The 18,285-nt window shown below is 59.7% G+C and overlaps 7 protein-coding genes and 1 non-coding gene across 8 annotated transcripts; 4 read left to right on the top strand and 4 right to left on the bottom strand.

Moving 5' to 3' along the window:
* Positions 1-5: 5 nt before the first annotated feature.
* HRG_00695 (putative serine threonine protein phosphatase 2b catalytic subunit protein) lies at positions 6-1,904 on the top strand (the record flags this gene model as incomplete). Its single annotated transcript, XM_044859166.1, has 1 exon — positions 6-1,904. The coding sequence occupies one exon, from the start codon at positions 6-8 to the stop codon at positions 1,902-1,904; it is 1,899 nt and encodes a 632-aa protein (XP_044725566.1).
* Positions 1,905-2,549: 645 nt separating this feature from the next.
* HRG_00694 (LSM domain-containing protein) lies at positions 2,550-3,077 on the bottom strand (the record flags this gene model as incomplete). The annotated part of the gene is made up of 3 exons (XM_044859165.1): positions 2,550-2,791; positions 2,861-2,921; positions 3,030-3,077. 3 exons carry the CDS (start codon positions 3,075-3,077, stop codon positions 2,550-2,552), a joined length of 351 nt encoding a protein of 116 aa, XP_044725565.1.
* Positions 3,078-3,423: 346 nt separating this feature from the next.
* Positions 3,424-4,908, bottom strand: HRG_00693 (tRNA methyltransferase complex GCD14 subunit domain-containing protein; the record flags this gene model as incomplete). Its single annotated transcript, XM_044859164.1, has 1 exon — positions 3,424-4,908. One exon carries the CDS (start codon positions 4,906-4,908, stop codon positions 3,424-3,426), a length of 1,485 nt encoding a protein of 494 aa, XP_044725564.1.
* A 434-nt stretch (positions 4,909-5,342) lies between these two features.
* Positions 5,343-7,857, top strand: HRG_00692 (tRNA synthetases class I (C) catalytic domain-containing protein; the record flags this gene model as incomplete). The annotated part of the gene is made up of 3 exons (XM_044859163.1): positions 5,343-5,573; positions 5,628-6,773; positions 6,835-7,857. 3 exons carry the CDS (start codon positions 5,343-5,345, stop codon positions 7,855-7,857), a joined length of 2,400 nt encoding a protein of 799 aa, XP_044725563.1.
* Positions 7,858-8,145: 288 nt separating this feature from the next.
* HRG_12039 lies at positions 8,146-8,236 on the bottom strand. The gene has a single exon. It is a non-coding gene; the product is annotated as a tRNA-Glu (tRNA).
* Positions 8,237-8,785: 549 nt separating this feature from the next.
* HRG_00691 (ubiquitin-conjugating enzyme domain-containing protein) lies at positions 8,786-9,355 on the top strand (the record flags this gene model as incomplete). Its single annotated transcript, XM_044859162.1, has 2 exons — positions 8,786-9,032; positions 9,102-9,355. The coding sequence occupies 2 exons, from the start codon at positions 8,786-8,788 to the stop codon at positions 9,353-9,355; spliced, it is 501 nt and encodes a 166-aa protein (XP_044725562.1).
* A 212-nt stretch (positions 9,356-9,567) lies between these two features.
* HRG_00690 (UBA domain-containing protein 7) lies at positions 9,568-12,258 on the bottom strand (the record flags this gene model as incomplete). Its single annotated transcript, XM_044859161.1, has 3 exons — positions 9,568-9,669; positions 9,730-10,882; positions 10,979-12,258. 3 exons carry the CDS (start codon positions 12,256-12,258, stop codon positions 9,568-9,570), a joined length of 2,535 nt encoding a protein of 844 aa, XP_044725561.1.
* A 4,093-nt stretch (positions 12,259-16,351) lies between these two features.
* HRG_00689 (WSC domain-containing protein) lies at positions 16,352-17,991 on the top strand (the record flags this gene model as incomplete). Its single annotated transcript, XM_044859160.1, has 5 exons — positions 16,352-16,511; positions 16,564-16,720; positions 16,808-16,884; positions 16,984-17,307; positions 17,357-17,991. The coding sequence occupies 5 exons, from the start codon at positions 16,352-16,354 to the stop codon at positions 17,989-17,991; spliced, it is 1,353 nt and encodes a 450-aa protein (XP_044725560.1).
* Positions 17,992-18,285: the final 294 nt, after the last annotated feature.

Raw genomic sequence — 18,285 nt, 5'->3', positions numbered from 1 at the left:
CCGCCATGGCCCCGAAGCCGGGTCTGCTGCCGCGCAGCCCGCCAATCCGTCTCCCTCTCAGTCCCCGCGCGCGCCCCCAGACTCGACCGACAGCAGCACCCTCGATATGTCCCTTTTGCTCCCTCGCCGCCGTCCGCGCCAGGCCTCTCAAAGCTGCTAGACGCGCCGTGCTGCTGCCTCGCCGGTGGCAATCGGCCGCCTCCGACGGCCCGCGGGCAGAGCTCGAGCGCACCCTCCTCGAGCTGCAGAGCCGGCATCCGAACCTTGTCAACCTCTCGAGGCTGCAATTGGCACTGCAGGGCCTGCGGCAGCCCCCCGGCCATGAGGTCGTCCGGATAGCCATCCTCGGACTGGCAGACGGGCAGATGGCCAAGACGGTGCTCAAGTCCCTGCTTTCGGATCCTCTCAAGGACGAGGAGGCGTGGGAGAGGGAATTGAACGAGCACGATGCCAGCAAGCCGCTCGTCGTGCGAGTCGCTCCGAGTCAGAGACGCAATGTCGACTTGCACATTTCCACAGACGCCGCCTTGCATGAGCTTCACGTCTCGTCTCCCTCACTCAATACCCTCAACCTCGAGTTTCTCTTGATGCAAGTCACCGCGCCATACGGAGCTATCGGCGACGTGTCCCTCCACACCCTCGAGGATGCCGTCCTAGTCCCTACCGTCGACGTTCCCTCAGCCGACCATCGCGTGTCGCCCGTGACGACCCCCGTCCACCGGGCCTTGCTCATCGCCGACGGACTCATGGGTGCCGTCAATGTCTCCGCGCTTCCCATTTCCGAGGCCGGCGACTTGGTCAAGGCTGCCGTGCAGCTGCAAGGCGTCTCCCGCGGGCAGCTTGAGGCCACCTTTGACGTGATCGATGCCTCCATGGCGGAGCAGGGCGTACGATTGTTTCGTCAGGGTCCGCAAAATGCCATGGAGTACGAGCACCTCTGGTCCGCGAGCAACCTCCCGACCCTAGTGACTTGGCTCAAGGCCGGCGCCACGACGGCGGGAGATGCAACCAAGCCCGCCGTAAGACAACTCGTCGCCTCCCTGCTCCAAAATGCCCTCGCGTCCATCCAAGCGCAAGAGTCTCGGAAGCTGTCGAGGACATTTTCCGCACAGTCCGACTCGCCTGCCCTCGGTGACTTGAACCATCGCCTCGCCCAGTGGACTCAGCAGGCGCACGCGGAGCTTCAAGAGGAGCTTGATCTCGCCTTTACCGGACGACGATGGCGGAAGCTCGGCTGGTGGAAGCTGTTCTGGAGGGTAGACGATGTGGCAATGCTCACCAACGAGATGTTGAGCCGGCGATTCATGCCGACGGCAGAGCAGGAACTGGTCTATCTCACGGGACGAATTGCACAAGGCGGAGGGCATCTGCCACACTACCCACAGCCAGCTTCACAACGAGACGTTGAAGCCTCGGAGTCCCGCAACCCAAGAGAGCACGCGCCTGCTTTTGGGGGCGGCGCAGCGTCTACTCTGCCCAAGTGGCCGGGCCACATTGCCTTTACGCGACGATACCTCCAAAACGAGACTGTCCCTGCCCTTCAGTCTCTGGCCCAGAAGCTCGTTGTCCAATCGCTTGGCACATCGGGCTTGACAACATCCCTGGCAGCGCTCCTTTACGTGTCGTCCTGGGCTTCGTCCCTCTACGAGGCGGGCGCCGTCGCAGCGCTGGGCATTGTGTACAGCTTGGGTCGCATGCAGAAGAAGTGGGAGACGGCGCGGGGCTACTGGGAGGGCGAAGTTCGAGAGGAGGGTCGCAAGGCAGTCAGAGGAGCCGAGGAGAGCGTGGCAGCAGTCCTAGATGTGGGCGGGCCCAGCACAACGTCGGGACAGGAAACCAAGGAGCTAGGGGAGGCACGAGAGCTGGTTGCCAAGGCAGAGGATGCTTTGGCACGAATGAGATGAATAGCTCGTTGGCGTTGAGCAGAAGTCACTGTCAGCTACCAAAAACAGCGTTTGTTCGCGCAAGTGAGCGCGTGTTGCGCCCTTTCCTTGCCATTAGCTCAAAATCAGCATATCCAGCCGATCCTTGTTGAGTCCAAAAAGATGCAAGCCGATTTAGTGGATGGCAGAGTTGGCACCAGCACCAGGCGCGAAGTTTGACCCAAAGGCAGCGCCAGCACCAGGCACGAAGTTTGGCCCGAAGACAGCGCCAGTACCGGCAGCAGAGCCAGCGGCAACAGAGCCAGCGGCAGAAGCAAAGCCAGCACCAAAGGCGGCGCTCACATTCAAGGCGTTGAAGGTTCCACGGCCGAGGCCGCCACCACGCACACCGCGTGGAATCGCAAAGCGTCTGTGCGGATTCACAATGTCAGTCATCGGCAGGCATGGCTTGTCCCGGGCACATTTAGTCATCACCGCCAGAAGGCAACCAGAGTGAGAGAGGGAGAGAGTGAGGAAAAGCCGTTGCGTGAATTCGTCCCAACTGTCCGCCCGTAGGCGGGGGAATCAAGGTCCCCTGAACGCCAAAAAAAAGACTGAAGTGAAAGCATCAGAACCCCCCAAAGAGCAAGCTATTTACCTGCTGGAATTTCGGTCCCCGGAGTCGCCCTATCGTCCTCCTCGCCCGGTACTAGCTCGAGCACGCGATACAGTAGCACGGCCGCGGGCGAGGCCCACGCCACGGCCGCGAACATTGCGGGCGCGGAACATGGGCGCGTTTCGCAGCATGTCCGGGATGATGAAGAAGCGGACGTGGGAGCCGCGGATATAGACCTGCTCGAGGTGGGAAACGCGGCCATCGCGGGCGGTGACAGTGATGTCCTTGAGCTGGACGTTCATGTTGTCTTCGGCTGTGGTTGGAGCGTGGTCAGCGACGTGTGCAGAACGCGAGGCAGGGCAGGGGAGAGAAATAAACTGACCATCAAGAAGCTTGCCGCGATAAGTGAATCCATTGGTAAGCTCGAGAGTCACGATGTGGCCCTGGAAACAAAGTCAGCTGCTGGATTCCTTGCTCCTCCGGGCCCTCTCTCGACGCGACTCGTTCTCTCGCGCAGCAAGGGAGGAAAAGGCGTGGTCTGCAGTACTAACCTGGGCCTCGTGAAGAAGCTTGATCGGAACGCCAATGGTGGAGGTCATGTTTGCAGTCTGTGAGCGTTGAGGTTTTGGTCGCGAGTGTGAGCTTGTGGTGGTGAAAAAGTGACGAAGCGCCAAACGAGTTGGTGAGAATGGATAGCTGCGGAAGTCAAGCCTAGCAGCTTTAACCCCACGTTGCTACGGGAATCGGTACGTACCTTGCAGCTGGCGAGCGGGAGGATGAATGTTTCTCCGTATTTCTGGTCGCCCGAGAAGCTACCAGGTACGTACTTGTTACCCACGGCCGCCGCCACAGCAAGATCTACACTGGGACTTTAACTATAACAGCCGGGAGCATAACGCTGAACATGGCACATGATGGCGATTGTCTTCCTCTTCTTCAAGTCCATCACCCCTCTGCATTCGGCGTCTGAGCTACATCCCCCTCCTGCTTCTTCTTCTTCTTCTTCTTGGACGCCATCATCTCCCTCTTCTCCTGCTTGCGCGCCTGCTTGTCCATGTTGCCAATCGTTCTGCTCTCTTTCCCGCAGGGCCATCTCGCCAGCGCTGCTTCTTCCGCCTCCTCGTCCCACGCATGTGGCAGCACGGCAAAGACAAGATACGACGTGTGAGACTTGAGATCCGCCTCGGTGCGGTGGACAATGCGGCCCTGCATAAAGACGGGCTCCTCGTCCTCTCTGTCGGCGTCTCCCCCATTGGCCTCTGGTACGTCATCGAGTGCCGGCTCATCGACGTCCATTGTGGATTCAGGCTGCGGTTGCTGCAACTTGTGGAAATCATTTGTCCTCTTCAGGTCGCTTTTGAGCTTTGCCATGGCCTCATCGACGTCGGCAGGCGTGGGGTTGAATCCCTTCTCGCTGGGCAGGTTGACACCTACACGCTCCCGCGTCACGTTCAACCGCTTGTGCGAAATCTCCACCATGTCAATGTCTGTCCATCCCAGAGTCCGTAGTTCCGTCACCGTCCGGGTGACCTGCTCAATACATGGGGAAAAGGTGCAAAGGTAAGCGCTCCGTCTCGGGTCTAGGGGCGACTCCCAAGATGCAGAGCTGTCATCTTCCTCGCCCCCATTTTGCATCTTCCGCCGAGACAGGTGATGCAGCGCCTCCCATGGCGCCGGCAGGTCCAAAAAGACAGAGGTTGCCTCGGGGGATTTTCCCGCTACCAAGAAGCCATCTTTGTACACATCTCTGTGCGTTATATCAACGATGCCCTCGAGCGAGTGATGCTTGATCTCCTCCTGCATCTTTTGGAAGCGCGGCTCGTGGAACTCGAAGCTAAACACTTTGCCCATCTTGTGCCCCGCGGCGCGAGGGTAGCCATTGTAGACGGCACGCGCCGATGCGTGGGTAAAGCTGCCGCTGCCGGCGCCAGCCTCTATCAGCCGGGAGCCCGGCCGGGCACGGATGCGCTGGAGGATGTAGCTATAGTCGGGGGTATAGACGACCTGGGTGCGGTGCGGGAGGCAGCTGGTCCACAGCTCAGGGGTCGGCCGGAGGATGTAGACGAAGCCGCTGGCTGCGGTCACGGCCTTTGCGGGCGCTGCCGGTGCCTGCTCGTCAGGGGCTTCGTCGTGGCTCTGGGCCGGCGTGTCTTCGCTTTCCACCTCACCCCGTCTTCGCTTGCGCCCCCTGGATCCGGTATCGACAACCGAGGCGCGAACCTGCGACCCCCATGGTATATCGAGAAGCGTCGAGTGAGGAAAGGAGCCAAACCGGGTGTTGAGTGTCGCGCCCTCGGCATATCCGTCGACGGCGCCGGTGGACTGCTCGAGGGTGATGGGCTGGAAGTTGTCGCGGGACAGGCTGACAATGGCCAGAGTGTTTGGACTTGTCTTTGGACCCGGTTCAAGAAACGGGGACGGCCCAGCCATGGCCGTGGCCTTGTCTGTTGATGCCTGGCTTTTTGTAATGCAGCAAGGTCGGTCGGGGCGTCGAAGTATGGGTTTGGACCGAGACTCCTTCTCGTTATTTTCTCGGTGAAGAAAAGGATTAATAAATACCATTAGAAATTACCTGCAGTAAATACAGCGTGGGGGTCACATTGGGCGGCAGAGGGGCACGGCGGGGCCGCAGGTAGAGTGGGGTCGGTGGAAGCTGAGCTTCAGCCTCGAGGGGTGTCCTTCATTTGCCCTTGGATTGCGTGACTCAACCTCGACTCTTCTGCCCTGGGCTGACTGGACGGTGAGGTCCTCGTCGCTCACTTATCCAACGCCTTCCTGCCCGGCCCTGAATGCATCTCCTCCGCCTATTCTCTCGAACCAGGCCTCCGATACCCGTCGCTGCAAGATACTCCTCCGTCGCCGCCATGGAGTCGCTCAAGATCCACAACTCGCTACGCCCCGGCCCTCCGGTGCCTTTCACGCCCATTGAGCCGGGAAAGATATCCTGGTACGCCTGCGGACCGACCGTCTATGACAAGAGCCACCTGGGACACGCGCGCAACTATGTCTCGACAGACATCATCCGCCGCATCTTGATGCACTACTTTGGCTTCAAAGTCAAGTTTGTCATGAACATGACTGACGTGGACGACAAGGTACACGAGCCACTCTCGCCATGGCCTACTCAGAGGCACTGACGAGTCGCCTAGATCATCATCAAGGCTAGAAGGCAGCGGCTGCTCGAGCTCGAGAAGAAAAAGAGGTATTCGAAAGACGACCTGAGAGCACTGGCGCTCGCTGCTTTCACGTCATACGCGGCAGCCAATCTGCCACTGCTCGCCCAAGAGACATCCAAATTGGACGAAACCAACTACGCCGCCCTGTGCGACACCGCCTACCGCTCTGTGCTGGCCGGAGGCACGCTATCCGGGGAGGGGAAGCCTGGCGATGGAGAGGCCAAGATCAAGATGCACATCAGCAACATGGATGCTGCCGCCGAGGCCGTAAAAAAGGACGCCGTCTTTCCCGGAGCCGACGAGATTCTGCTTCCGTACCTCGACTCCCTCTACAAGGAGACAATCGACACCCGCGACCAATCCATGTTCACCGACCTCACCAAGAGTATGGAGGCCCTCTTCATGCAAGACATGGACAACCTGAACGTGCTGAGACCAGACTTCATCACAAGAGTGACAGAGTACATGCCTCAGATTGTCAAGTTCGTGGAACAGATTGTCGACAAGGGCTTCGCGTACGAGGCCGAGGGGTCAGTCTATTTTGACATTGCCGCCTTTGAAAAGGCCGGCAACACGTATGCCCGGCTACGACCCGACAGCAGAAACGACAAGTCCCTGCAGGAGGAAGGCGAGGGCTCGCTATCCAAGAACCTCGGCGGCAAGCGAGGTGCCGGCGACTTTGCCCTCTGGAAGCAGTCCAAGGCAGGTGAGCCCTTTTGGCCGAGTAAATGGGGCAACGGCCGGCCGGGCTGGCACATAGAGTGCTCCGTCATGGCCTCGGACATCCTCGGCTCCCGCATGGACATCCACTCGGGCGGCATCGACCTCGCCTTCCCCCATCACGACAACGAGCTGGCCCAGAGCGAGGCCTTTTTCTGCCAGCACGGCAAGGGGGAGCACACCTGGGTCAACTACTTTTTGCACATGGGCCATCTGTCGATATCCGGTTCCAAGATGTCAAAGTCGCTCAAGAACTTCCAGACCATCCAAGACGCTCTCTCGACCACGTACACGGCGAGAAGCATGCGCATCGTCTTCTTGATGGGCAAGTGGAACGACGGCGTGGAGATCTCGCCTGACATGCGGGCCCAAGCGGACAACTGGGAGAGCACCATCAGTGTACGTCCTCGACTCACCCTTGCCTCCTAGAATGCTTTGCGACTGAAACTTACGTCGATAGAACTTTTTCACAAACACAAAGTCTTGGCTCGCCGAGGCTGGCGTCAGCGACGGCGTCAGGGCGCTGTCCATCAGCCCAGACAAGCCAGCGACAGGCCTTTTAGCCGACCTCGAGCAGGCCAAGAAGGACATGGAAGCCGCGCTGGTCAACTCTTTCGATACTCCACGGGCGATGCTTGTCATGTTGAAGCTCGTAAACTCGACCAACGCATATCTGCGGGACAACAAGGATGCTGACCTTGGCCAAGTCGAGGCAATCGCCCGATGGATCACCAAGATGGTCGGCATATTTGGCTTGGACGCCAACGCCGAGGCTCCATACGAGGGCCTCGGGTGGGCCTCTGCTATCTCGGCCGACGTCGATCCCGAGACGGCGGTGCAGCCCTATGCCTCGGTGCTCGACCGGGTCAAGGCAGACGTGTCGAAGCTGGAGATTCCGAGCGACAAGATACCCACTCTCCTCGCCCAGGACCCCAGCAAGGAGTTCCAATCCATTGCAGCCAGCGGATCGCGCGACATAGAGAAGCTCGCGCTTCCGTACCTGCGTGTCGTGTCGCAAATCCGCGACGAGCTCCGTCGGGTCGTCTCGGCGCAATCGCCGCAGACCAAGAAGGAGATCCTGGCCATCACAGACCGCATCCGCGACCACGACCTCACCAACCTGGGCGTGTACCTGGACGACCGGCCGGACAACCAGCCGTCGCTCGTCAAGTTCATCCCGGCGGCGGAGCAGATTGCGACGCGCGAGGAAAAGGCGGCGCGTGAGGCGGAAAAGGGCAGGAAGAAGGAGGAGGCGAGGGTGGCGCGGGAAAAGGCGGAGCACGAGGCGAGGGAAAAGGCAAAGGTGCGGCCCGAGGACGTGTTTCGGGGGGACGAGCGCTACAGCGCGTGGGACGAGCAGGGGCTGCCGACCAAGATGAAGGACGGCAGCGAGGTGCCCAAGAGCCAGTTGAAGTCGCTCAAGAAGCTGTGGGAGAAGCAGAAGAAGGCGCACGAAGACCTCAAGGCCAAGAGTGGGCTGTAGCTGCGTAGACGCGCTTTGGATCAATAGTCTAATTAGTCCCGTGCAAGTGACGCTACCCTAGAGCAGATGCAACGAGGAGCGAGCAAGTGGATGTCCTCAGACTCGATGAACAGCAACGATTTGGGATCGGAGTGGCAATTGGCTTGAACAAGCGGAATATGGATAACCAAAATCCCTGCATCCTCCACCGACTCGCTCTACGATGCCTGTGAGCACGGCATGGAATAATTGCTGGGGGCAAAAAGAAAAAGAAAGGCCAAACCCAAGTGGTTGAAGGGCAAAAAGGAACTCCGATGCGGGGAATCGAACCCCGATCCTTGCGGTGCTTCTCTGGGAGACCCATGAAAGCGCAATATCATAGCCACTAGACCACACCGGATCGTGTGTGTTACTGACCATGCCAGCGGATGGAACCGTGGAGGCTTGGATGGAATAGGGTAAGAAAAATAAGTATTATATAGCTCATTTGTGTCCTATTTGCACACGCGGTGTTGAGGAGGACGTGAGCTTGGGCTGTAGGCATGTAGGCAGAGCTACTTGGCGAGTACCGCAGTGGCGGGGGGCTTTGCAGGCTGACTGTCAGATTGTCGGGGGGATGAGAGTGCCTTGCATGTACACTCGTGCTGTGCCGCCTGCATCTCGCGGGTCTCGCTGAGCGGCGACGTCGGCCTCGGCGGCTGACTCTTTCCCCCCACCATATGATCATCGCGGGCTTCTCAGCCGCACAACACCACCGCTGCATCGCCCAGCAAGCATCGCCATCCTCCTCCCCGCCATTGCATATCCCGCTGCTCTTCCGCCGTCGTCTCCGTCCTCGACAAAAGCCGTCCCGAACCCCCCCCCGGGGCGCAGCATCTCATCCAAAAACGCTCGAGGCCAATTCGAGCCCTACCCCCGGCGCAACCCAGACACCGCCGCGCCCGCCGCCATGGCCCAGTCCACGGCGCACCGGCGCCTGCTCCAGGAATACCGCGCCCTCACCAACAACCCGCCCGAGGGCATCACCGCCGGCCCCGTCTCCGAGGACGACCTGCTGCACTGGGAGTGCCTCATCCAGGGCCCCGAGGGCACGCCCTTTGAGGGCGGCGTCTTCCCCGCCGAGCTGCGCTTCCCCAAGGACTACCCGCTCGCGCCGCCCTCGATGAAGTTTCTCGCCGACGTCTGGCACCCCAACGGTTCGTTGCCCTTGACCTCGATACTGCCTGCGCTGCCCCGCGTCCAATGCTGATGACCAACCGCCCCAGTCTACCCCAGCGGCCTCGTCTGCATCTCCATTCTACACCCGCCTGGCGACGATCCCAACCACTACGAACACGCCTCGGAGCGCTGGTCGCCCATTCAGTCCGTCGAGAAGATCCTCATCTCCGTCATGAGCATGCTGGCCGAGCCCAACGACGAGAGCCCGGCCAACGTCGAGGCCGCCAAGATGTGGCGGGAGCGGAGGTCCGAGTACGAGAACCGGGTCCGCGACGGAGTCAAGCGCATGCTAGGCTTGTGATGCGACAACTACGCCGCCTGGCTCTGGCGGCGCCAAAGGATGGCACGTCAAGTTGACGTCTACGGATATGGAGCATGGCTCATGGCATGGCATGGTAGTGCCATACGGTTTTCACTGGCAGCAAGCGTGCCTTTCTAATTCCCCTTTATCTAGCACAGGTGCAAGATCCTTGGAAATTGCAGGCCTTGGTCGAAACCCCTTTGCACTATACCTCAAAGCCCATTGTCCGCCTTGAACCTGTCCCAACTCTCGTTAAGGGTGCTAAAGACCAGCCCGGCAATGAGCCGAACCTCGGTGTTCGCGTCTTGGGGTAGCTGCTTCGCCGTTAGCCATGGCCTCCTTTGCGTCGCATTTTCCAGTCATCCGTGACTTACCTTGTCCGGGTGCGTCTTGGCAATCGCCTTCATGTAGACAATCTTGACTTTGTTCGCCATGACCAGCTCGTGCATCCCGACGTTCTTCCACCCGCTGCTCTCCCAGAGCACCTTGTCCATGCTGCCCAGCAGGGCGCGGAGATTGTCCCGCTTTCCATCCCGCCAGGCCGACACCTTGGCATCCACCTTCTCCGAGAGGGCAAACTTCTCGTCGTCCTCTCGCGCCGCCGCCTGGTTGGCCTCTCGCAGTCGCACAACAGCCTCGGAGCTCTTCTGGGGTGCAAGACTGGCGGCGGCAGAGGGCTTCGGCCTCGGCCTTGACACCGGCTTCGCTGGCGCCCTGGGTTTCGGGGCCAGGGCGTTCTGGCAGCGCTGGCGCCCCTTGATGGCCGTCGGTCCGCCGGCGCCGGCTTCCACGCACTGTTGCCACACGGCACCGGCATCGGCCCATTTCTCCATTTGCTCGAGCGCCTCGGCTTTCCGGCACAGTGCCTTGCCGTGCAACTCTTTCATGTCCCTGTTTTCCACCTGGCCGTTTTCGCCTTGCACGGGAACCGTCTCGCCTTGTCCGTTCCCGGGCCCAATCAGCTTCAAGGCCTCGTCGGCATCTGTCACTGCCTGCTTCGGCTCGCCCGTCTTGAGCGCAGTCAACGCTCGATTAGTGAGGAGGACGATCATCAAGGGGTGCGTGGCGGGAACGGCGGATATCGACGACGAGTACGATGAATGGGCCGTGGCATAGTCACCGCGCTTGAAGTGGGCTGTCCCTTCCAACCGATGCTTTGTAGAGGTCTGCATGGCGGCGGGATTGATTGGAGGGATTTGGCGCTTTCGCTGAGGGGTGACGTGCCGTGGCGGCGTCGCGGCCGCCTGAGGGCGCTTCGCAGGCGACGGGACAGTCCGCTGGACCGGGCGTTGAGGTAGAGGTTGGGAGGCTTTTGAAGACGCGGAACTGAACAGGAGGTCGGGCTCGGGCTCGGGCTTGCTCGGCTCGGGCGGGGGCGCAGGCTTCTTCCTCCTGTTTGCGCTCACATGGCTTGAGAAGCTATCGTCGTCCCCTGCCAGTCGGTTGAGCCTCGATCGCGCGTCCGACAGTGGGGCAACGGTGGATTGCTGTTGCTGCCACCGGGGAGCCGAGCTGCTTCGACTCTGACTGCCCGAAGATGGAATCGGTGAAGGCCCGCGAAGGGATTCTGGCGCAATAGACTGCCGGCTGTTCGCTCGAGCTGGCTTGGATCTCTCTCCAGACTCCAGAGCGAGGACTTCATCGGTGAATTTGGTCGCACGGGCTGCCCGCGACTCCTGGGCGCGCCCTTGTTGTGCATCACGCATCCATTTCGGCTGGCTTGATTCCCCTTCTTGTTGGAAATCGGCTACTGCTTGTTGGACCTTTTTTTGCCCCGTCTTCCACAGCGAGTTGGCCGTCTTGAACAAGCTATTTCCCACGGCAGCGGCAGACTTGGTAAAGTCGGCCTCACCTCTGGCGGCCGCCATCCTGGGATCAGCGTGGCTGGCAGCGCTCGGATCCGCCGGCGGACCTGCTCCCCGTGATTTTTGCTTGGCTTTTCGGTGAGCCTCGTCCAAAAGCCAGTTGGCCGCGGCCTCGGCATTGGCCCCACTGCCACTCTGCATCAAGCCTCGTCTAGCATCCTCGGGCGAGAAGCCGTAGTCCAGAAGCTGTGCCAGAGCCCGGTCAAAGGCATCGTTGCTCGGCTTGGGTTTCCGGCTGGGTTCCCGAGGACGTGGCCGTCGTTGGTCTTCCGATGAGCTGGAGTCGTCATTCTCGATGGGCTTTCCAGGCTCGGGTTGCGCCGCCTGTTGCCGCTTCTTCCGCACCTCGTCCACCGGTCGTCCGAGGTCGCCAAGGAAGTCGTCGTCATCCGCGGTGCTTTTGGGGAGGGAATGCGGGGCGGCGCTGGGCTTCAGGTCGTTGAGCCCAAAGGGATCGTCGTCGTCGATGTTTTCGCCGTTGGAGGTAGCCGTCGTATTCCAGGCAATCGGATCGCTCAGGTCGAGATGCCCGCCGTTGGCAGGAGTCGAGCGATCTGAGCTGGGTGGCGGGTAATGGCTCGCCTGGTCAACCTTTGTGTCCTTGTTGAAGGCGGCGAACAGGTCTCCATCGTCGGCGGCTCCGTTCGAGGGAAAGGCCGGACTGGCGGTGAAGCTTCGCGACCCCAGCGCATCCCACTGCTGTGCGCTACCAAACTGGGCCTCAGACTGCTTCCGGCGCTCCTCTTCCTTCCGCCTCTTGTCGGCCTCGAGCTGCGCCTGTCGTTGTGCGAGGGTCAGATTCTGGGACGCCTTGGCCGAGCCAAAGTTGACGAGATTGCTGAAGCTGTCCTGCGCGGGCTTGGCGGGAGCTGTCTTGGGCAGTGGCCCTGCGGAAGCCTGTGGTGACAGGGGCGTGCTGCGTCCAGAGTCTTGCGGGGAGGGCGTCGGTCGCAGCGACGGATAGGAAGGGTTCATGGGAGACGGTTTCGGCTGAAGGCCGCGCGGCTTTGACCAGTCAATTGCGGAAAGGTCATCCATCGTGGAATGGGTCGAGGGTGTTGCGTCGAGGGTCGTCGGTCGTCAAGTCATGGCCAGAAAGTCACGGCATCTTTCAGCGAGACGCGCAAAAGGTGATGCGTGGCCATTGGCAGTTGAGGTGACTGACTGGTGGCTGTACTGTAGCGCATCACATGACTCGCGGTGGTACATGGTTGCGCGCTGCATAGCAAGGGGAGGCGGGTGGTACGTGACAGCGTTTGGCGGGAGAGAAAGACTACGACGACACGCTGGACTGATGGCAATGCGAGTGAAGGCTTGGTTCGACAGACGGTGAGCAGCTGTGTCGCCGACGTCTGGGAGGCTCTACCTAGGCACCGTCATCGAGTGGTGAGTGCGCGTAGAGTACCTGACGTGTACAGTACGCAATGCGGCAATACCTGTCCTGCCTGAGCCGCGGTACCAGGTACTCGGTCTGGCATTTGAGAGCTTTGTCCCGAGACCGCCGTGGCTTGGGCTAAAGGTAAAAGACAAGCCGCCCGTGCTTGCGGTGGAAGACAATGTCGAAAGGGCATTCGGCCGCCCAGGGGAGGGGGGGCGCGTCGCCTGGCGCTCATTTCCAGCACCGAGGCATGACACCTACCCTACGCCTGCTGCCAAAGGCAGGCCCCTATTAATTAATGGACGGAGGTGGTGGACATGACGGAAGCTGGCCTGCTGTGAAGACGAGCGAGGCGCTGCCACGTGACATGACAAGTAGTGGATGCCATTCAGAGCAGGATGCGTCGGTACAGGACGTTGACTGCTACGGGGAAGTTGCTGCCCGCGAGAGTGCTGGCGACTGTTCATTGCATCTGGGGTACAAGAAACGGAGAGGACTGACTGAGCGGCAGCCAGTGTGCGAGACTGTGCAGGTACATGCATGGGCCACGTAGCTTAGGTGTCTACAGAGTACAGAAAAAGATGAGATTAAGGGAGAGCTTCCCATCCTGTCGGAGCCACGGCATTTTAGTGCTTGCAGGCATACGGAGTATGTGGCGCTCCTGACGATCGCCATATCCGGGTCTCAAACGCATTGCCTTGGCGCGGTTGCGCAGCGCTTGCGACCTTGCCGGCCTCTGGATTGGGCGCAGTTTGTACTTGTGTGTTTGATGACAGCCAATGACAGCCCAATGACAGCCAATGACGCATTCCAGGCCAGGCAAACAATTGGCACAACATCCTTTGTGCAGATGCAGATGGACCAACGGCGCGTGTTTTAAAACAAACAGAACAGACGGGACCATCGTGGAGGGGAGAAGAAGGGTCAGATGAATAGATGGATGGGTGATGCTTAATATTTTTATGGGGCTTCGTTTCATGTTTCTGGCGCTTGCCCCTGAGGTTAATTTCCGTGCCGAGGATCGATTGGGAAGTACCTACGGGTACTACACACGGCATAAAGTTGCGGGAGGGCGCTTTGTATCGCACATCATCGGTCGGCTCCGTGGAGGATCGTCGTCGGACGTGGCCAGCGGATCCCTGCCTGTTGCTTGGCCCAAGTCGAGAGCTGCCGCCATCATGCCGGAGAGCCATGTTAGTAATGGAGCGAGTGCCTAGAAGCCCAACCACGAAGGCCCCAGTCGCGAGCCTGGCGCTCTTGATCAGCCAACCAATGTACGAATATCCTATCCGTACGAGCACAAGCGTGCGAGAGGGCGGGTACCTTGCAGACCAGTCCGCAGCCCGCGCGCGTGGTGTGGCTGGCCGTTCGTGCAGCCCCGGGCGGGCCCTTGCAGCAGCGTCATTGCGGGTTTGGGTGCTATGGATACAGTGGCTTCCTGGCTGCCCATGCACGGAGCAGCGGGCGCGAGTCTCCAGCACGCACCGTGCGGCGGGGACCACGCTCTGGCGGCGATACCTGTACTTCTAGAAGGAGAGGCAGGCGCATGCATTGCATATGCAGCGACTGCAAGCAAGTGAGGCATGGTGATGACGGCACACGACACATGCATTACTTTGGCTGTACTGTACAGCACTGTAGAGCACAGTACCGTGGCCAAGGTCAAGCCGAGACGTGCATGCGTGCATTGGTGCTAGAGCCCAAGACGCACAAATAAAGACCACGTTGAGGCGACACGACACGGCCGGCGGTCAAGTGCCCCCAAAGCACGGGCAACCACCTTCTTGCCTCGGGGGAATAATGTTGGTTGAGGCCCCTTTAACTTACCTCGAATCCGCACGGAGGATGCAGATGACCAGATGGATGACCAGATGGCATTTCACAGGCGCGGGCGACGCACGTCCCCGCGCTCATTGCCTTGTGTGCAACAGTGCCACCGCAGTGCCCCCCCCTTGGAGGGCGCCAACAAGGGGCCGTCTCTCGCTCTCTCTCTCTTGTTGGCTGCTCATCGTTATTGGGGCCTGGGGAGCGGAAAGGACGGGAAAGCTCACTCATCTTATTCACGGCCAATGCCAGCAGCATCCTCGTCGTCCTTCATTCACCCCACCGCTGCACCACCTTGGCCCTTGGTTGGCCACCCCTCTCTCCGCCCTCCGCACCCCCCCGGCCCGGCCCCCCACCAACCGGCCCGGCCCCCTGCTTTGCGCTTGGCGGTGCCCCCGCTAGAGGCCTCGCAGGCCAATCAAGCGTGCGCCTCCAACTGGCCCTCCCCCGGCTTGGGCCCCTCTCCCTCCGATCCAGAGGTGCCCGATACCTCGCCCTCGAGCCCCTGAAGGCGCGGCGCCCATTGTCCCGGCCGTGTACTCGAGACTCGAGGGCTTGTTTGCTAGCTTTTCCACAATAGACGTCAGTTTGTCCCTTGCACATCAGCCCCCCGTATTCTGGCTAGACTGGCACAACATGTGAGCAACATGTGAGCATCTGGGCCCTTTGATGGGGTTGATGGACAAGACACACCCTACCACCCTACCCTTCCTACGCTCACTTCCCCCTTGATTTCCCGTGTCCTTCGTATCCCCGGCCATGCACTTCTCCTTTTCTGTCATTTACCTCTCTCCTCCTGCCACGCGCATCTCACCCTGTCCAACTACACCTACCTTCGTTTCTTGTCTCTCGACAGTTTGAGCAGTTCTCTCCTTAAGCTTCTCCGCTCAACTGGCCATCCGCTAAAGCCCTGCTCGGAATCGCCGACGACTTGTTCAACGAGCAACGACACTTGACAGCCGTGCCCGTGCAACCTTGAACAAAGCGTTTCGTTGCACCCGTCGACGACCGCCCTCTCTCCAGGCAGCGAGCCGTTGGCAGTCAATCCATTGTCCGGCATTTCAACCGGCTGATCGCGCCGACAAGTAGCCGACCAGCAGCTGTTTTTTTGTTTACGTGGACAGCCGCGCGAGCAAGCAACGGGTAGAGTGCCAGACATCTGTGTCGACACGCCGCGCTGGAATTCACCGTCTCGGATCAGCACTCGGGCATGGTTGAGCATCTCGCACCACAATCAGCTTGAGTAGAAAACTTTGGCCATCTTCCAGTTTTTGTCTGGCTCGGCCTTGCTGGACTTGCTCTCCTTCGTCCCCAGACTCCTCTGGCCATTGCGCCAACAACCACCTGGACCCCCGTCAACAGCAGCGGCCTTGCACCGACTGGTTTGCAGCGTACATAACCCGTTCGTCTTGGTAAGTAAAGAAAGAGGAAGAAAACAGCTCCTCATACAGCAACTTGCTGCGCGGTGCAAGTGCAGCAGCTCTCATCCCCTTGGCGCCATGACAAGACTATGGCATGGGTCACAAGGCGGACTCTTCTTCACTGCACTCTTTATGTTTCATGGTTACCGACACTCGTCAGGTGCGGCGGCCAGACGCGGTTGCCTCAGGTCGTCTGTTGCCGTCTGTAAACAGCTCACGCGCCTGCACCTGCCCTGCCCTCTCAACTCCCTCACGCTCCCCCGACCCGGCATCCCGCCTTTTCTCTCCACCATTCCACAGTTCAACTCCATCCTCACGCTCTTTTCTACTGTCTTGCCTTTGCCGACTGCCACCCCGTCTGTCTGCAGTAGACGGCTTCGGCCACCGCTGACCCTCCTCCAGACAGCCTGGTTGCGTCGTCCGCTCCTTTTCACCGCTCGTTAACCCAACAACGACCAAACACCACAGCAGCCTCCTACCGTCAGGCAAATCCGCATACATATCAACCATGATGAAATCCGTTGTCGCCCTGTCTGCCGGCTTCGTCGCCGGCGCCAACGCCTTCTGGCGGATGGAGTGCCCCGGCCGCGTCGGTATCGCGCGAATGGATCCCATTGTCAACCCTGGAGAGATGTCCAGCCACGTTCACTCGATTCACGGGTCTTCTGGTGAGAACAACAACAGCGACTCGTTATCCTGATGGATGCTAACTCGCGCCAGGATTCTATGGAAACGCAACGTGCCCCGATCTATTGGCCGGCGAGTGTACATCGTGCCGTGTCAAGCAGGACATGTCTTCCTACTGGCACCCTGCGCTGTACTTCAAGCACGAGTCCGGCGAGTACGAGCTCGTTGAGCAGGTTGGCGGCATGCTTGCGTAAGTCGTCGCCCCGGCGTCCAACTCTAGCTCCTGGGCAAACAAGCATTGGCTCTGAACTGTTCAGAGCTGACTCTGTCGACTTAGCTACTATCTGCTCTACGGAGATGACATCAAGGCGTTCCCTCATGGATTTCGAATGCTCTCTGGCGATACCGAGCGCCGTGAGTATACGCTGGGAGACCCGAGCAAGCCTGACCCGGACAAGTCTTCTTGGGCCTCGCTGAAGCAGACGACCCAAGCTGCTTTGGCTCAGCGTGCAGTCGGCTTCAATTGTCTCAACTACGGCAAGACCCCCGAGGGTACCCTTGCTCGCCACTTCCTGCCCGACAAGGCCTATCTCGACGCCAACTGCAAAGATGGTATCCGCTTCGAGATCATGTTTCCTTCCTGCTGGAAGGGTCATGGCGCCATCGACAGTGACAACCACATGGACCACGTTGCTTTCCCTGACCTCGTCATGAGCGGTACTTGCCCTGAATCCCACCCGATTCGCCTGCCCAGCCTTCTCTACGAAGTCATCTGGAATACCGGCGGATTCAAGGACAAGAAGGGCAAATTTTTGCTGTCCAATGGCGATGAAACAGGTATGTTGTCCCACAAGCTTCCACACGGCACAGTCCTAACTGGTCGCAGGCTACGGCTACCACGGAGACTTCATGATGGGCTGGGACGAGGATTTCCTCCAGAAGGCTGTCAACACGTGCACCAACGACTCGGGAAGAATCGAGGATTGCCCCCTTTTCGACATCATGACCAAGGACGAGGCCGACAAGTGCAGCATGGAGAAGCCGCTTCCCCAAGAGCTCCGCGACGAGAATGTCAAGGGACCGATGCCCAAACTTCCCGGCGGCGGCGGCAAAGGCCACGGCAGCGGCAAGACGCCCGTGCCAACCAAGAAGTATAGCCCCGGAGAGAAGCCTGCCAAGCCTGCGTCTCCCCTCCCGGGCCAAATTTTCAAAGAGAAGTCAAGGGGACCGGCGCCGGCCGCCACTGATACGGCCAAGAACGAGGCGGTTGTGGTGCCTGAGGCGGAGCCTACCCCGGCTGCCGCAGCGCCAGAGCCCGAAGACAAGAAGTGCTACAGCACTCAGTACGTGACCCATGGCAACGTGGTAAGCAAGATTCTGCTCGAAGCACAGACGGTGTATGCCACGGAGTATGTTGAGTCGACCAAGACGGTGACTGCTCGCGCAACCGATGCTGCCCACTACCGCCGCCACCGGGCCGCTCATCTGCACGCTCACGGCCACCGAAAGCGCAAGCTGTGAGGGGGCATGACGAGAAAATAAAAAAAAGACAAAATGACGTTCCTGGATTTTTGGGGTGAAGTTTTGCAATCTGGACGGGATCCAGACTTTTCAAATGACTTTCGAGTGGCATGATTGGAAGTACATTTGGCTTTGGTGCTCTTCTTTTCATAGTGCAGAGATGCTGTCCAGGACTTTTCGTAACATAGGGTCAATTGAGCAATGTGTCCAGCTTTGCTGCTTTTACTCGTCAGTCTTGTGTTACGGAGTGCTTGTGCAGTATTCTGTCCTGTGCGACTGTTAATCCGCACGACG

Source organism: Hirsutella rhossiliensis, assembly GCF_020360975.1.
Source record: "Hirsutella rhossiliensis strain HR02 chromosome Unknown scaffold00001, whole genome shotgun sequence".
NCBI lineage: Eukaryota > Fungi > Ascomycota > Sordariomycetes > Hypocreales > Ophiocordycipitaceae > Hirsutella > Hirsutella rhossiliensis.
Note: the sequence above shows the minus strand (reverse complement) of the source record. Positions and strands in the feature narration are given on the sequence as shown.